The 18817-nt window shown below is 37.5% G+C and overlaps 1 protein-coding gene across 1 annotated transcript in view; it reads right to left on the reverse strand.

Moving 5' to 3' along the window:
• MALRD1 (MAM and LDL receptor class A domain containing 1) overlaps positions 1 to 18817 on the reverse strand; it is a 285717-nt gene that overhangs the window by 1712 nt on the left and 265188 nt on the right. Inside the window, exons 36-38 of the mRNA XM_075728156.1 lie at positions 11041 to 11123; positions 10858 to 10948; positions 893 to 968 (exon numbers count right to left, since the gene is read on the reverse strand). Coding sequence (XP_075584271.1) covers positions 893 to 968; positions 10858 to 10948; positions 11041 to 11123 — 250 coding nt within the window. The remainder of the gene's footprint in view (positions 1 to 892; positions 969 to 10857; positions 10949 to 11040; positions 11124 to 18817) is intronic.

Consider the following 18817-nt stretch of genomic DNA (forward strand, 5'->3'; position numbering starts at 1 on the left):
AAAACAAGCCTAGTTCTTTCAATTCTAATAAGGGTAGTATCAAAATGAGGGCAGGAATGATGTTTTAAACATCTTTTATTTTCTTCTTTTACCTCCAAGGTGCTTTGTCTGTATTATTTTCAATGATAAATCAAATAGCAGAGATAGTTGCATTTTAAGTCAATCATATTTCTCGTGTTAAATGTAAACCATGAATTTTAGCTATCACTGTAATTTGATAATTAAATCTTGCCTTGAAATCTTTTGTTGCAATATGTTTACTTTTAGATATGTATTTTATTCACAAACTTCTTTGTTACTCTAGCAGTCTCTTAATTATGATCAACAAGTGGTATTAGGGAAATGTGTGACCAAGTGTTTGTTTAGTGTCAAGGTGAATTTTACAGTGATGGGAATAGCAATGGACATTTAAGGTATAGGGAACTGTTATAAACTATTTTATTAAAGTTGAGTGAGTGTGCAAAGGCAACTTGGGTGCTGAATCCTACATTTAGTGGTGGTGGTGTTATTGGTGTTTTTTTGTTGTTGGGTGTTTGCTTTGTATTTTTTTTTTTTTCCCAGAAGCAAAAGGAGACAAGTCCCAGTGAGCTTTTTCTTCTATATGTCTGGCTAAATATTTCATCCCAAACTCTTTTTTTCTCAGATTCAGCATCAGACAGTCAGTATTAGTTATAAACATCAAGATGTTCTCAAAACTGAGTTGATTTCAAATCTGCCTATGTTTTGAAAATGCACTGGAACTGATCTGAGTGATGTAGCAATTTTTAATTCTTACTTGTTTTATTAAATACCATTCAGTGAGAGATTACACTGATTGTTTTAATGGAAAACTTATTTGAGGACTACAGCCTCACATTTTTCTGAATGTATAGAGGCAGCTATTGCTCCTTACCTTTACGTTCGCAGATGAACTAAGGTCTTTGTACAATGGGTTGGCAAATGAAGCATTAACGGTTTCCTCCAGTTTCCTTGAAAAGTCAAGCAAACAACAACAAAAACACCCACAATATCACACAGGTTGTCAAAGAACCAAACAGTTGCAGGTTGAGAAGACTTGAGTCAAAAAATATAGATGGCTAAATGTATCTCTGATTGAGCTCTACTGAAATGAATGAAATTAAACCAATGTTCTGCGTAAGTTGTGTGTAGGTTAAAGTAACAATTTTTCATTTGTTGCTGCTAAAAGGTATATGTTTTTAGATATGCATAGGGCTATTTGGTATTCATAAAATGCAGGTACAGTGCTGTACATTAAATAAAACATGATATTAGCTAAAAAGTTGCATTGCTATAATGTGTTTGCATGTGATAATATGTTCTTCCTGTGTTTTGTTACTATCACATTAGCAGCTCAGTAATTAATATGGTGTTAGGCTCCAAGTTCAAGAAGACTTTAGTTATTTAATTGTTATAAGAACTCATTTTTCCAATGAATTAGAAAGAACTTCTATTTTAGCTCAAAATCATCAGAATTAGTTTTAAAGCTATAGAAGCTCCCCATAGCTTTTGCTACATAGTCAGAAGTATTTAAAAAATTGCTGAAGTAATTGGAACGCAAAGGTTTCATGAATGAACACAATGCCTTAAGCAATGTGCAACAGGTGAATAGGACAAATTGTACTAATAATGGGTCTCGTGTCCATTACCTCAGCTAGAACTTTAAAGATATGTTTTTAGTTGCTGCTAAGTACTGCTTATGCCAGTCAAGGACTTTTCAGCTTCCCATGCTCTGCCAGGTGCACAAGAAACTGGGAGGGGGCACAGCCAGAATAGTTGATCCAAAGTGACCAAAGGGCTATTCCATACCATATGACATCATGCTCAGTATAGAAACTGGGGGGGTTGGCCAGGGGTCAGCGATCGCTGCTCGGGAACTGTCTGGGTATCACTCGGCGGGTGGTGAGCAATTGCATTGTGCATCACTTGCTTTGGATATTATTATTGTTATTATCATTATTATATTGTTATTATTATCATTACTATTTTACTTTATTTCAATTATTAAACTGTTCTTATCTCACCCCAGGAGTGTTTCTCACTCTTACTCCTCCGATTCTCTCCCCCATCCCATCGGGGTAGGGGGAGTGAGCGAGCGGCTGCGTGGTGCTTAGTTGCTGGCTGGGGCTAAACCACGACACCATATAAAAAGCATCAGCTACAGTGGTTAAAATTACTGAAGAATGAAGCAGAAGCACACTTTGTTTTTCTTAATCTGTGCTTTTGAAGAGATGCATTTAGTTGCTTTTTTAAAATTTTTTTTCACTAATGCTTTTATGAATAAGAGCATATACATGCCTTTGTGTATAATAGAAAGCTGTGTTTGTACAGTATTCTTGAATAAAAAGTTCCCTAAAGCTAATACTCAATCTCAATGACTGAGACGGATTTTCTTGCGTTAAAAAGTGTTTCTATTCCAAAGCCACTCCTACAGTGGCTTAAACAGTGTCTCTGTAGGAACTGATAAGGCTCTGTGTTACTGTGGCAGGCAGGACGGAGGGCACAAGAGCAGTTACAGAGACACAGCTGATGGAGATGTTGGGAAGTGAAGCTGTTGTTCCTCAGCAAGATCCACAGGTGAGACACACCACATGATTTCTTTTGCAAAGAACTAAAATCAGAATGGATGCTTGCGCGGAAGGCACAAGTAGGCTACAGAAACATATCACCTTACGAGTTAAATCAGTGCAAGAACTTAAGTTTGAGTTTTAGACTAGAACAGACATGTCTCCTTAAAATCTTTCACAAGACTGCCAGAAAGTAATTCCTTCTAATGCCAGTCTCATAATTCAGTCTGAGTACCTGACAGCAATGTGGAGAGCTGAATATTTGAACCTGTTGATTTGTTTATTTGATCTTAATCTTAACCATAATAAATCACCATATTCTGATGCTTTTAGTTAGTTTAGTGAAGCTATAATATATTAGGTTATTTATATGCCTCCTAAGTGTATATTGGCATACTAATCTTCCTGAATAAACTTCACAAATTGTACACAGAATTGATTTTTTACTCTAAAATCACACCATGGCTCACAAAACTTGAGGCCAAAAGCAAACTCAGATAAGAAGTTTTCTAGGAACTTGGCTTTGCTTCTAAACTAGTGCCCAAAGGGCCAGATTTGCATGCCTTAATTCTGGTGCCTCATTTAGACATCGCAAACCAATTGTATGGCCTCACAGCATGATAACGGAATTAAGTGCATCGATTCTGCTTACAGTCAGTGGAGACACTTCCGACGGGCAACACAAATCCCACAATCCACAGTGCGAACCACCTCTAATATGTCAATAGCAAACTATAAGGATAGGGACAGGTCTGATTCTCCTTCATCCCCCACTCCCCCACTGAACTTAAGCAATTTGTGCAAGACGTATATATTGCTTATTTGGGCAAGAACATGCTTAGTACTTAGATCTGTCCTGAGGGCAGGAAGGACGCTGAACACAGATCTCCAGCTTCCACTGCCAGGAGGATAACTAACCAGCAGGATACTGTGCCAAACTGTGGGCACCAAAAAGAGTGCTGGCTGAGTTCTTCAGCAGCGTGTCTGTGGTTGTTGTGTTTAGTACTGAAATTGGTCCTGTCTATGTGTGTGAGGTTTTCTCAAGCATGAAAATTGAGTCTTGCTCAGGTTGTCCAGCAGATTTCAGGTGTCACTCCGCTTTAGTTCTGAGTCATGAAAGAGCATATGTAGTTGGGCACCTAAACTTAGGGTCTATGGGAATTTTGCAGCCCAAAATATGGGCACTGGTTGAATTTATGCACCCCAGATTTAGGTGAAGTGGAGAATAAGCTTTCTTAAGTTGTCTCCTATTCTTAGGAACCTTTTTGCCAAAGCAGGGCTTTGGAAGTCACCTTGAATGTATTACCTTACACATAACATATGTTACACATATATGCACATAGGTACATATATATATTAATGTATTTATATAAACATATGTATGGTTACACCCTGTTTGTGAATGTAGCAAATAATTCTTTCTAAGAGATACCAATAATTATTCTTAAAAATTTCTGAAATATTTTTGTATGACTTAAAAGACCTCAAAGAATATACAAGAGAAAATTTAATCACATGTTCACACAAGTGCTATAATCCATCAGTTGGATGAAGTGGTAACTGCCTCAAGAAGCCTGTGCTTGGGAACTGATATGACATATTCACATTACTTTACATGTTGTGCATACATCCCTAGAAGTAAACACAATACATTAGATCTTTAGATAATTAGAAATATGAATATTTCCTTATTAGAGCAAAGCAATGGTATGCCCACTCCAGTACTCTGTCACACCAATATAGATACTGCTGAGGAGAGCATAAAAGTGCAGTGTTGGTCAGTGGGGTGAGTGTTGCCATCTGGTCATCAGTTTATACCCCAATTTTAAACTGCTTAATCGGGCAGTTTAACTAAATGTATTGCAATGGCTTGAGTTAAGCTCGTTCTTGCAGTGCTTGCTGTTACCTGACATAAGTGAAATATTGCCGTGATAGAAAATGATAGCGTATTGCTACAGTAAAGTGCAATATGCCCATCACAAGGTCTCATGTTGGGAAGAAAGTTATGCATGTATTACCACTGTACAATAAGGGCAAGGGTAACTCATCACTAACAAAAATTACGGTCCAGAATAATTAATCAATGTTAAATGTTTATAAATCTCATTTATGAAGAAAACCCATAAATACCAAATTCAGAAGACTGTATCAAGCAAGGAATAATTAGGGTTAAAAATGCCAAGCACAGGATGGTTTAGAAAAAAAAAAAGACGACTCAAACATGTGGGTAAAGCAGCTCAGAGAGAACTGGGTTTTCTAACATAACCAGAAATACCACAGTAGGAAAGGAGAGGATTAATCATCTTGGGATGAGGTCACATGGGTCATAGCTTTGCTAAGCTCATCTGCATTCTTTAGTAGCAAAAACTACTGCCTTGTCATAGGTTTCTCCACTACAACTTCACAGAGATGGGAGAAAGTTTTATACTCCACAAAATACCTGCCAGTGTATAAAGGGACTGCTGAGTAACATCATGTTTTTTAATGGAAAATTAAAGTATCTAGATTTCATTCATTTGGATGCAATAGTGCAGAATTTTATACTTTTCAATGTACCTTTCAATGAAAAATCAACTATTTATTTTAGACAGTACACAAATTTGTAGGAAACACAGTACTAGAAGAATGTTTATTATCAGGTCAATAACAACAGTGACAAAATCCCAATGGGCCAAAGATTCAATTACAATTAAGCTACTAATTAACATAGCCCCTTAAAAGAATTCTTTAAGATGTCCTAAACCTTCTGTTCTAAACAGAAACTGTAACTCAAGACCTCAATTTCCAAAACATTAAACAGAAACTGTAACTCAAGACCTCAATTTCCAAAACATTTATAAAAACTTTTAAGATAAGTTTAGGTTTGCAGAAGTAGGCTGTATTTTGCACATCCCACAGGAGAAATGGGAGGCGTGATGCAAGGAGGGCAGACTTTCCAAAAAGCTGCATTTAGAATCATCTACAAATCACTTGGATGTTTGATCAGGCTATTAATATGCTATCTGGGCTTCCTAGGTCTGCACTTTGTACCTTTTGAGTCACTTTAGGAAACTTATTTATTTATTTTTTTAAAAAATCAGTCCTTTGCATCTTTCATCTTGGTGATCTTGAAGGCTATAGACTGAGAGATTTGCTCTGTTCTTTCAGCATGGCACCTCCTGTTTCTTTGCAAACCTTTCTGTGTGTAGTGGTTGTGAGATGTACATTTCAGAAAAACTGAAGACTTCTGATTATAGCACTGGGTTTCATCCTTCAGAAAAAAATATTCTACAGAAGAAGGAATGGATTTGCATAGCAGCATTAGACTAATAAAACAACTCCCAAACAACAGTTACGGCCGTTGCTTCCTAGTTTTGTTTTTCTTTTTTCTCATAAAACTGCACCTTTTTCTCTCATTCTACAAGAACAGTATCTGTCTCCATTCCAGATCACAAGCTGAAAATGGTTCAATAAATGTCATTCTATTGTCATTCTGTTTATCACTTTGGGATATGAACAGAGGCATAGCCAGCAATGACCTCTGGCAGTCCTTCAGATGCACTTGGAGAGCCTCCCCTGGAATACGCTATCCATTCCTCCACACCAGACCTCCAGAATGGTATGGTGTAATTGGAGAAAGTCCTGGCAACAGCAACTGGGAATCATCATAATTGTAAGAGAACCTTAACCATGAAGAAGGGCTGAAAGCACTGAGCTTGTTTAGCCTAAAGAAAGCAGCCTGTAAAGAGGCATGACAACTGCCTTCAAGTACATAAAAACCTTTTTGCAAGGAGGAAGGGAATGATCTGTTCTTGTCCATGGTGAATAGGAATGAACTTAAATTGTAAACAGACATATCAGCAGTTAGAAAAAAACTTTCTAACAGTCAACTTTCTTCCTGCCTAGGTTACCAAGATTGCCTGGGGATGCCATCAAATTCATGTTGCTCGAGGTCTTTAAGTGCAAACCCAGAAGTGATACAATTGAGCCTGTCCTGTGGCAGGATGAAAAATGACCTCTGTGGGTCCTGTTTGCCCATGAATTTCTATCTTTTTGAAATATTTTCTCAGAGCACCTCAGTTTTTCACTCTGTTGCCTGTGTGGCAAGGTACATTATTGATATGCTTTGGAAAATTTAATTTTCTGTGTTCATTATGACTGCCAGGACTGATAATTGCTGTAGTATATTAGCATTGCAGCTGATGGCACAGATTAAGAATAGGAAAGAAACAAGCTGAAAGAAACCAGGGACATTGACTGCTTTGGAGGCACTAGCAAAGAAACATAGCTTAGCTGGGCAGAAAGTGTTTGATTCTCATTTTTTAAAGTAAAATGAAGCATGAGAAAGCAGCTGCAATAATATGGAAGCTAAATGAAGCTTTGCTTCTATTTGGCCACTAAGGACAGATGCCACTGAAAGAGTGGAGTAACTGGCAGCCTTCCCTTCTGGTCTAGAAAATGTAATCTCTGAAGCACGAACAGGAATCTGAGAAACTTATGAGCTTCCTCTGATTTGGGGTTTCTACACAAAAGTTTCACATATCCCCAGCTGGGATCTGGAAAGTAGCTTGCATATCTGAATGCCATAGTGGTAATGAAGTACACTGCTGCCAAGCCATGTGGCAAGCTGCTTTTGTCCATTAGGAAATAAACTTATATGATGACTTCCAGTAACTCCTACTCAGGCACTGAAGAGTTTAAAGCCTGCAGATCAGAGATGAAATTCTTGTTAAGGAAGGAGAAGAAGGAGAGAGCAAAGGGGAAGCAGGGCATTCTTTCTGGGTTGAAAGAAGGGGTTAAGGCACCATAAATCTTTCTAGTGAAGAAAAAGAGGGACAAATGTAACTTAAATTCTCACTGCTGTTAGTGACAACTTAGCCAGCGATTGTCTAAGGGGTCACCAGCCTACCCCTGCTGCCTGCTACCTGGTTTTCTGGTAAAAAAAAATTAGTTCTATTGGACACTGAAACTTCTCCTCCAGCTCTTGTGCACATTCCTGTGCTATTTCCATTGAGGTATAGATGGACCTGCTCTCCATTTTAAAACGTCCTGGGATCTAGCACCTACAACTGTTATTGTGCCTCTGGAGGACCATTTGCCAATGCCTGCATGTGTGGTTCTATACCAGTAAGGAAAAAGGAGACACTAATAGAAATTATTAAAAAATAGCTAGCAAAAGAATTTGTCAAGAGGCAGTAAATATGGGCTCAAGTGTGTGAAAGCTTCCCTGTGAAAGAATGGCCAAGCAGGCACTTCTAGGGTGCTGCTATTGCCTAATGACTTTAAGAAAACATCATGACCCAGGAAAGCTAAAAGCGGACACAAGCCTTTGAAGCGAAGATGAATTGTAGGAAAGTATCATTCATATGCACAGTTAAATTCCTCTAGTTCATCAAATCCCCTTAAAAAAAAATCAGGAGTAAAATCTCATGCCTCTGTGTGGTGCTGTCACATTGTACATTTTACAGACTTATGCAAACACAAGTCACTTCTTATTCCAAAGCCTTATCTTAAAGATCCAAACTTCAGTATAACATTGGCTGCATTTTGACTAGTCACTTCTGATTACTGATAAAACAGTTAAGGAATAACTTGTCTTAATTTACTACTATGTTTCCAGCTGTGATTTTTCTATACTAAATCATGCTAGGCACTAGGTAATTGAAGAGGGAGAGTCAAACTGCCTGGATGAGCTTATCTTCTCAAATTCAAAGTTTTGGATTTCATTGTTTTTACAATTTCACAATTTTGATGAAATTGCCATTTATTAGCTAGATTATTTCTTGGTAAGATGCCTATAAGATACATTTTAACTTATGTGTTAAGTCAACAGTAATTAAAAACAATGAAAAAAAAAATTATTCTATATGATGGGCAAAATGATTTGACGATCTTAGTCAGTGCCTAATAGACAAAACTTGGAACCGCAAAAACTTCCATCGTCATAACTTCCTTTCATTGGTAGTTCCAATGACAACAATCAAGACCGAAATAAGCTTTTTTGTGTAAACTCTCTATTTCACAGCTCTGATTCTCTTCATGTCAGGGCTTGCACTTTCTTAGTGCAATAGTAAGAAGATCCTCATTCATCCCTGTTTTATTACATACCTAATAGGACACTTAAGTGTTTGGCATCATACTGCAACAGGGTACCTTTTCATGGGCAAAAAAGACTCTATTTTTTTTAGCGTATATTACAAGAAAGGAAAAAGTATTCCTTGAATACAGATTGTGGGTAGAAGAGAAGCGGATGGCAGTGCAATAACCCTTAAGCAGACATTTATGAAAGAAAAAGGTAAAAGGGAGTGTTTAGAGCACAGGAGAAATAACGTTAAAAAATTAGTCATTTGTTGGTTAAAACACCATCAAATATGTTTTGAGAAAAAAACATTTGAATTTTTTTTGCAAAAATATTAATTGAAATTACAAAAAAAAAAAACCCAAAAGCAAGCAGCACTTACAATACAACTTATCTTGCACTTCTGAGGGGCCTTTCCATATGTGTACCTTAGCAGGTTGTATAAATGTGAATGAATTTAGTCTCAAAGCCCTTGTGAAGTAAGATAAGGAAATGCTATTATTTCCACTTTACAGAAGAGGAAGCAGACATAAAGAATGTAGGTGAAGCTATGAACTCAATTAACAGTAACCACTAAATGTTCCTGCTTCAGCATTTTGCTTCTGTGTCCATAGACAACTCTACCTGTCAGGGGTAGCATGCAGTGTTAAGAGACCTGTCAGCAGCAATAATGTCAGGCCAGGAGTCTGCACCATTTAGTAGATAGTTTGGGAGATAAAAACATCCCCAAAGAAAGAAAGGTCTATAGCAGAGCACAGGTTTAAAGGAAAAGAGACAGCTTTGAAGATGAATTCTGGAGAAGAAAATGAGGGATAAGGGAAATCTAACAACATGAAAATGGACAAGGCAATGCACAACAGGAATTGCTGAAAGGGAGGAAGGGACAGTGGTAGGTACTTCCTGACATAGAAGGAGCTAGCAGAGTAAGTCAAGAGATGGGCAGAGAAAAAATACAAGTGTTAGAGGAAAATAAGAAACAGCAAACTTTTTTTTTTTTTTTTTTTTTAAATTTGGGAGGAGAGAGAAAGCAGAGCTTTTCCGAAGGATAACAGGAAGGGCTAGGAAATATATCTGTGAAATAATGAACTGTCGGTCTAAGGCATACCTTAAAAAACTCTGAAATCAAATAACTGGATGAAGAGATATCACTAGTACTAATAGTACTGTTAGTCAAAGCACTTGAAAAAAAATTTTGAAATAAACCACCATTAATTTTGCTGATTTTTTTCCTTTACTGCAGATGCACTTGATGCTGTAGGATGTCAGAAGATAATTTAGTTGCTATTTGCACAGTGTTAATAGCAAGCATAGTACTGGATGGAAGAAACATAGATTTGGAAAAAAAAAAAAATCACCATCTAGAGCACTCATTCACCACGAGTAAGACAGGTCCTTGTACCACAAGCCAAGAGGTCTGTACTGGGGTGATCCTGGTGCAAGATGACAGTATTGGATAATGGGTGTAAGACAAAGTGGTAGGGGAAATGGGTGGAAGGAATAGATAAGGTGACATTGGTGAGACACCTCTAAAGAACCACTGATTAAGATGACTAATAAAACATTAAAACAGCAAGTCAGATAGTAAATGTGACTGTAGTAATTAAAGGAGAGGAGAAAAACACTGTGACTTGTAAAAAGGTCACATAACTCTGCCATCTCACAGCCTGCATTTTTTCCAGTCTATTAAAGCTTTTTATGAAAAACCCTAATATTTTAATGTAGAACCCCCCCACACTTTTATTCCATCCAGTTATCACGGGGAAAGTTCTCAGATGTATGTAAATATTGAAATATTTAGGGAAAAAGTGTCCCCCCAGCTGCATGTGGTACTCAATAGCTTCAGGAAGAGCTGTGAATCTGCCTGTAAGAAACTAATTTGGCCTCAGAGACTTCAAGAAACCATAAATACCTTCTATTTTTCACATTTAACTATCATGTAAAAAAATCAGGGCTACTGCCATTAAGGTGGATAAATGGTGAATTTTGTAATTTAGGAATAATCATACAGCGTTGCAATCAAAACACGCTAAGTAGTCAAGCTGTAACTCATTGTTTCCAGACTGGGGTCCACTGAGGTCAGCTTTTATTGCAAAGCTAGGTTTTATGCTTAGTGTTGCACATGAAGGCAAACAGACTGTGGGGAGATTTAAAAGTTGAAACCAAAGAGACTGGGAAGTTAGCCATTGCTTGTGCCACATTTGTGTCTGCTTTACACAAAATAAAAGTTTCACTTACATTTCTGGCACTTTCTTCTTCAAAAGGAAATACAAGGCAGCAGCTGTAATTTTAATCAGCAAGAAACCGATACCCAGCCCAATCCAAATATCTGCAAAATCAGAGCAATCAAAGACAGAAATAAGCAAAAGGAAACACTCAAAGAATGAATTGAAAGATATTTCTTTCTTTTTACAGACCCACCATTTCGCACGAGACTTGATGTTGGAGGCTGAAGAGGCTTAGCACTTAGGTGGCAACGGTTTCCTTTCCATTCTTTTCCACATCTGTGAATAAAACAAAAACTTCTGAAAAAAGGAGAAGAAAGGATCATAAACAGTGACAAGCACACAAGAAATGCAAATCCTTTTGAGCACTTTTGCCGGTTGCTAAAGCTCACCCAGGAATCACAAAGAACAGCATCAAAGTTAGTAGAATGAAATGTAAGAGAGAAATACACAAAACAGAGAAAAAGAAACTAAAACATAGTTCAAAGAATAGAATTGGCTGCCTTGCCCATGTTGCCATCATATTGTTATCCCCCAGCAAAAGACATTTGACTAATTTCCCTGTTATCCCCCATGTGAGGGTTAAATACATTTCTGAGCTGAGGATCTGGGACCCTAAGGTAGGGAAAGATACATGATTAGAGATGAGAAAGATGTTTTCCTCCCCCTACCTGTGTGTGTCTCTTTTGTTTTTCCATTTTCTTGTAAAAATGATACCCCTTCCACAAATGCCTCTTCAAAACTGAAGCACTACATTTGAGCTAACAACTGCAGCCATGTCAAATTATTCTACATTTGCTTTTCGGTTCAAATCCAGTCTTGATTTGAAGTAACCAAAATACAAACAATCTGACACAAGTTTTGATGTTTTATTTTACACTTGTTACTTAATAGTTAATCATAGTCACTAAAAAAGTGTGTATCATTTCTCACTTTAATTTGTCCGGGTTTAGCTTTTGGCTATGTGCTTTCATTGTGGCCTTCTCCATCAGAATGAAGGAACCTTGGAGACCCAGATGAGCATCAGCTGCCTCTGCTGATACAGGTGGCAGTTTGGAGCACCCTATGCAGCCCTTCTAGGTACCCCAGGAAGTGTCAAAATGGCTGTAGGCACCTACATTTACCAACCCTAAATGATGACTAGTGTAAAGGGTTGTTAGAGGGATAGCTACATATTGACACCTAAATTTCAGGCACCCCACTTGATGAGCTGAACCCCACCCTGCATGTCACACTGGAATGACTTCTACCAAGTTTTCAATTATCTGCATGGCTGGTGGTTTGTAAGCTTCATAAATTTTCAACTTTTTTTCTTTTTTAAAGGAGCGTCAGAAAGAAATTATGGTAGCAATCCAGTTTCAGTCCTACTAGTGTCACATGAACAGGAAATTAGTTTAACTTCTCATGATCTCTCTTTTTACAGTTTCATAAACTGTATTAATGTGTGTGTGGGGGGGCTGTATATGGAGTTGCTTTCTTACTGTAACACCAACATTTTTTTCATAGTCACCAATTTTTATAAAGTCATTTCTGTTTTGTAATTGTGGTTTCCTATCTTGCCCTTAAATGTACAATACAAAATCTCACATATACACAATTAAATCTTTATATTAAGGGTATTTTATATGAACATGTGAGAGAGAACTTTGTGTTGTTTGTCATGGTTTAGCACACAGTATTGCCTCTGTGCCTTATCCTAGCAGTTGCACACTGAGTTAACTGAGACTCTCCCGGGGGGGAAGAGTATTTCATTTTCCCAGAAAATGACAGAGCAATGTCAGTGTAAAAGAGAAGAAGGGTAGGATGATAGGAGTAGGAAACATCTGTCTGCAGCCTCAGTGAAATTTAGGAGAATTCTGAAAGGATCAGGGCATGTCAGAAGTCATATCTATATCCCAGTCTCAGATGTGACAGGAGGAAGATGACTTCACTAGAGACCAAAAGAGGCTGATGTGGGATTTGTTGCAACTCAGGGGACCATTGAAAAATAGTGGGCAGAGAAGAATGTCGGGAGGAAAGTACCAGCCCTGCTTGAACACAGTGGGCAGAGAAAGATTTATTTAACCCATTTTACCCCACAGACGTGAATTTTCTCTGCTTAAAGGGTTACCTTGTTCAGGGTTAGTAATTGGTATACTAATGAATCCTAGCTTTAGAGACTGGAGCCAGTAGCATATTCTGACATGCTCATTTTAAAGAAAAAATTACACAATTTTAGCTGATAGCTCTGGCTGAGCTGCAGACCCGTTGTGTTCAGTGACTGAAAATACCTGGTCCCTTCAGTCCTCCTTCTTCAGCATACTACAAAAAATCATGTCATTCATAAGCTGTTCTTTTATGTAGACTGATGATTTTATACAAATGTCAAATTGCAGTTGGGCTCATACCAAGCCCTGTGGATCCATGTAGAAACATTGCAATCTGATGGTAATCACCCATCAAAATAATTTTCTGATTGCTCTCAATTGTATAATTTCCTTTCTCCCCATTTGCCAGATTTTCTGTTGAGCTAGATGTGCTTTTAGCCAAAATTACCCTCTTTCTTGTCACTGCAGAACTTACTTGACTGTAAAAGAAAGAACGAGAAAACGGATTTGCAGCTGTGCACAAGCACTAGTCAGACATGGCAAGAGAGGTGCCATCTGCTGCTCTGGAGCCATGGGGGCATGGCTCACCTCAGAGCTGCGCGGAGGTAGTTCTCATAAAGCAAGTGTGTGTACCGGTAAGAGTATGGGAAAATCCTACCACCCAGTAATAACTAAATATATCTTCATATGTGATATTTCCGTTTACTGATGAAATATTTCCATGTATTCATACTGTGTTTGAATTATGGATAAAAAAGTTACACACCTTTTAGTCCTATAGATAACTAGTTTATCTTCTTATACATACATGCAGGTTTTATAATCAACTACTAAGTACCTTAGGTTGGCCATTTATTCCCCTCGAAATCTCTGAATCCCAACAGTATTGCTTTATGTCACTGTTTTATGTCACATGACACATACGAGTTAGGAATCTGAAGTCAGCCTATCAATATGTGTAATTTTGGCCAGTGAAATGATTTTCCACTGCATGGAACTAGGTTGTTACCAAAAGTGTCACCTTATAATACTGCCATTGCTTATAAAAAAATTGGGAAAACAATGGATTAAGGCAGAGTGTATTGTCTCTGAAACTTTGTAAGTGATTAGGACAAATTAAAAAACAAATAGGTGTGAAAAATATTGCAAAGCATGAAGCATGGGGACTATTTATAGGGAGAGGGAGGAGGAAGGCAAAAAGGATGAAGAAAGTAAAGACAACATAGCTAATCCTCAGACCAGGATGGAAAAGGAGTGCTAAACAAAAAATTTGAAGAGTGACTGTACCAGTTGGTTAAGAATTCCCACTTGTATCTTCACATGTTAATTTATTTGTTCATTTTTATCTTTGACAGGGGAACTTAGCAATCATCCCTGCCTCTGATGTAAGATATAAGACTATTGGAAAAATCCGCGTTATAATTTGGAGATTCATTCAACTCTTCCTAAGGTTTGGGTGTTCATTACTTACAAAATGTCATCTTCTCAAGTAAAAAAACCAAGAGAAAATAAGAGTTACAGCTAGCTGAGAAGCCTGCAACTTTCAGTGAGGCTGCAAGAAAAAAACAGGAAAATTGTTCATTAACATCTCTGGTTCTCAGCTGATACAAGCATTGCCTCTGGCTTTTACCAAAGCCAAGCATTTCTTTGCCCAGAATACAGGGGAACTTGTCTTAAATATTCAAACCAATCTTGTTTTATAGATGTCTTACAAGATTTTGATCCTTTTATATCTATCCTCTGTAGAAACTCTAGCTGACTACAGTGATAGCTGTGGTGGAGAAATCGCTCTCTAACTTGAGAGAAGAGAATAGAATGAGATTTTTAATGGCACCAGTATCTGATGATAACTCAGATTAGAGAAGATAACAGTCCTAGACCATAATTTAAAATAAAATATAAATAATTCTAAACAAGCTACTCCAGTTATTTCACTCCATTGGAAAGCTAAGGGGTATTTTCAAAATGAATAAATATTATGGGCATGGTCTTATATAGGATCATAGGAGGTTTCGATAAGAAATGCAGAAGATTGAGATTTTATTGTTTTACAGATCTGAAAATAATACACCTCTATATATAATTTTCTATTAAATGAAATCCAGAAATGCTTTCAGGCTGTAACCAACCTATCAAACTATTTTGGAAGCTAACCAAAACTTATAAAACAAAAGATACAATCTGTTGTCCTTAAGGAATGGGATACATGTACCCACTTCTCTGAGTCTTTGCAGCCTTCTGCCTGTGCAGTCCTTTGCAGCTGTGTGAGGTGGGTGTTGAAATGGTGTTATTCTCATCTGGTGACATTTCCTGGAGACTTTACACTCTGTCCAATGCACGTAAGACTGGGTGGTTGATAAAAGAACAGAAGTCTCCCTCTTTTCATCAATAAAATAAAAATATCAGGAAAAAAGGTGGGAAAGACAAGTTCCAAACCAAGCGTGGTATTAGTTTTTAGTGGTTTTGAGGACATGGAAAAGGTTTCCTTAGCTGTTTGTACTGAGGGCACAGAATACATATTCCTGTGCTTTTGCAGGCACAGTAATACAGTCTCAACCCCCAGACTTGTCCCCTTGGCTGTTACTGCAAAACTGTATCAGTGAAAAACACTAATAATATCAGGCAGCTTTATAGGAAATGAAGTCAAACTTCAACTTTCTACTGTGTAGTCCTTGACACATGCAGTTCTGAAGTGAACTTTAATGACTCTAGCAGTTCCAGGTAGGTCAGAGAAGCCTGTACTACGCACCCAAGAGATGGGTCACTTGAAGTCCAGTTAGTGAAGAACATTCTTAATTACCTACTCATTGCAGACCATGGACTGTACTTACAGTATTTTACTTTCAGTGGAGAGGCAGATAAGTTGCTTTTTCAAAGTCACTATTAGGTTCCTCTCTGATGAGAGCAGTTGGGGATGCACAAATGCTGGTATGGTGGAAGGACCTTACAAAGCGCAGATCAACCATGTCTTCTGGGCAATGTGTTAAATCTTAATTAGCAGGGTAACGGGAATTTTGAAGAGCTTCCTTAATAATCCTTTTCTGCTATTTTATTTTTAAGACAGACAACTCTGAAAAAGCTCTGAATTTATCTCTTGAGCCATGAAGCTGAAATTCCACATTATTTATGTACAATTAATTTCCTTGGACTAATTACATCTTGACTAATTAGCAGCAGCACATTTTACATGAATCTTAAGCTAATCTGAAATACAGAGATAGCCATTGCAATCTATTCAGACAGGAAGCTCCTCGTAGTTTAAACAGCAGGAGCAAGTGAGAAAGACAGATGAAATAGCACTTGAATACTTTCATCCCAGAGCACATCCTAATCTATCCTGCCTGACAAAATGTCTTCTGCTATTAGCAAGTTCTTATGGGAAAGGCACCCTGGAGGGGAGGATGTTAACCCTCCAAATTTGCTTCTGGGATTTCCAACTCATTTTTTCCTAATATAGATATTGGTAATGCAGAGGAATGAACTTAGCATTGCCTGTGTTGCTGCATCCTGTGCCTGTGGTTATGGCTCATCTCACTCAGAATGAAAAATAAAAACCAGACAATATTTTTGTTGGTTTTGATGTTCATTCAGGGCAGGTTTAATTTACAGGAACATGTCTGGCTGATACTCTGCTGTATTTCAGAATATCAAACTTTGTGCTGTCTTAAAGATAGCATATGCAAAACTCAAAATAAGTACAGATGTGTACTTGATTGCTCATTTTCCTCCTGGTATCTGATTTGTTACTTGTGCAATTATTTTCTCCAGTCTGAGACAGATAAACGCTATCACTCTAATGCATCAGTATTACATATGGCTGTTGGGTAGGGGCAAATGACAAGAGAAGAGCATTGCAGTAGGGAATCAAGTCCATGACCTCCAAGAAGAAGCATGAACATAGCTCCTTGTTAACTTGGAAAGAAAAAGTTCCAACAAGCTGTATTTTCAAGGAAGACTTTGATGGATGTGGAAAAATGAATGCTGAAATCTGTTGGGTTTGGCATTTTTTTGTTTCCTTTTTTTTTTCTTTTTTTTTTTTTTTCCCCAACAACAGTAATTACTAATGTTTCATAATGACCAAGGTTGTTCAGTACCAAGCAGTGTTCTGCATATTCATTTTTGAAAGTTGATAGATTTGGTCAATATACTGTATTGGTTTCCCTTTTTTCAAGACCCCTCATGTTTTATGTTAAACCTGATAAAAGGTTAAAAAATGATGTTAATATAGAAGCATTCAGAGCATTAAATAGTAAATATCCATTTGGCATCTCCTCTGCATTTCTTCAGATTTAATAATTTAAGTGCCAATCTTGTTTATGTTAAAAAGATTCATATTAAAAGGCAGATTGAACATTAAGAAAATGTCCTGAAATGTTAATCATCTTTTGTGATCATGGAAAGGCCTACAGAATTTTTATTTTTACTTATTTATTTAAATCTACCCAGATGTGTAAAAGGAATTGCTCAACAAGAAATAGAGACAAAACAGAAAAATTAGCTGCTAGACCAACAGCAGTGACCATAGCTGCTTCTGCCCACAGACATTTCATAAATAGGTGGGACTGAGGTACAAGCAGCCTGTGACAAATGTAAAACCAGCACTAATTTGTATTTTTGTGTGCAAGTGTCTGTAACATAGCTCACTCAGTAACTGACAGAAAACAATTAACAAATGGGAAGTACAGAATTAACCATTACCACCTGCAAAAGCTCTCTCTGCCATTGTCACCAATACCTCTTGGCCAAAGTACACCCCTTCTCTGCTGTGAAGACACATCTGCTTTTCTTGTTTTTATCTGACACATTTGTCATACAGAAAAACCTAATCTGCTATGTCATGTGTACGTTCAGAATGACCAACAGTTAGTTAGCCATTTAGTGTGCATAGTATTAGTAGTACATTACATTAAGGAAGTAGTATGTGGATGATTGTAGTTACAGTTTTCTGCACATTAAAATAAGGAGTATGACTGTACACTTTGTAGTATTCTGTAAAGACTGTGCTTACTTATGAATCTGCCACAGTGCACCAAGCTAGTATCTTCCGTGTGAACCCAGATTTGCCATTGCTATGTTTATAATACATTACACAGGGATCATTACACGAGTGCTGACATTGTTCAGGAGCTGTGCCATACCTATTGGAGTGCAGACTACTCCAGGAGTGGTGACAGAGGATACAGGGGGAAAAAAACCAACACACAACATAGTTCTTTGCAGAAAACAGACTTTATATCCCTCTGCAATATTAGTGTAGAGTTTTCTGTGCTCACTAACCTTTGTAATCAGTGTTATGCAAAATAAGCTTCACTAGATGCTTATGAGTATGATGAAAACAGCAACTCTTCATTCCATTATGGGAAAAAAGTAACCTCTACTTCAGCAATGTAGTTATCTATTTGCACTCTAGCTGTTATTAACAATGTACTCAAAAAAAAAAAAACAAACCCATACTCTTTGATTAGTCTTTATTGCTGAATCAAAGCAGACAAAATTCCAATAATGAATGTTGCGTGAATGGCCTCAGAAGTTATCATACTTATGATGAATGTAACCTGCTGCCTGCTGACTGTAGCTGGAATTAGGACTCATATTACTCCATTTGTGATTAAGCTCAGAGGAGATGTGGGACAAGGAGAAACCTCTCTCGGAAAAGACAGGTGAAGCGGATGGTAACATTGAATGTCAAGAGCTTCAGATCAAGCATTTGAACATCACACCTAGCAAGGAATCCAGAGAATAACAAACTCAGGAATGAAAAGATGTACAAACTTTGGTATGCTGCTTCTTAAAATCATGGAACCATGGGGTGAGATGGCAGAGAAAGTAAAATATCTGGATACATCACCAGGTGACTATGAATTAGCAATACTATGTAACCTTGCG

Source organism: Pelecanus crispus, chromosome 2 (assembly GCF_030463565.1).
Source record: "Pelecanus crispus isolate bPelCri1 chromosome 2, bPelCri1.pri, whole genome shotgun sequence".
Lineage (NCBI taxonomy): Eukaryota > Metazoa > Chordata > Aves > Pelecaniformes > Pelecanidae > Pelecanus > Pelecanus crispus.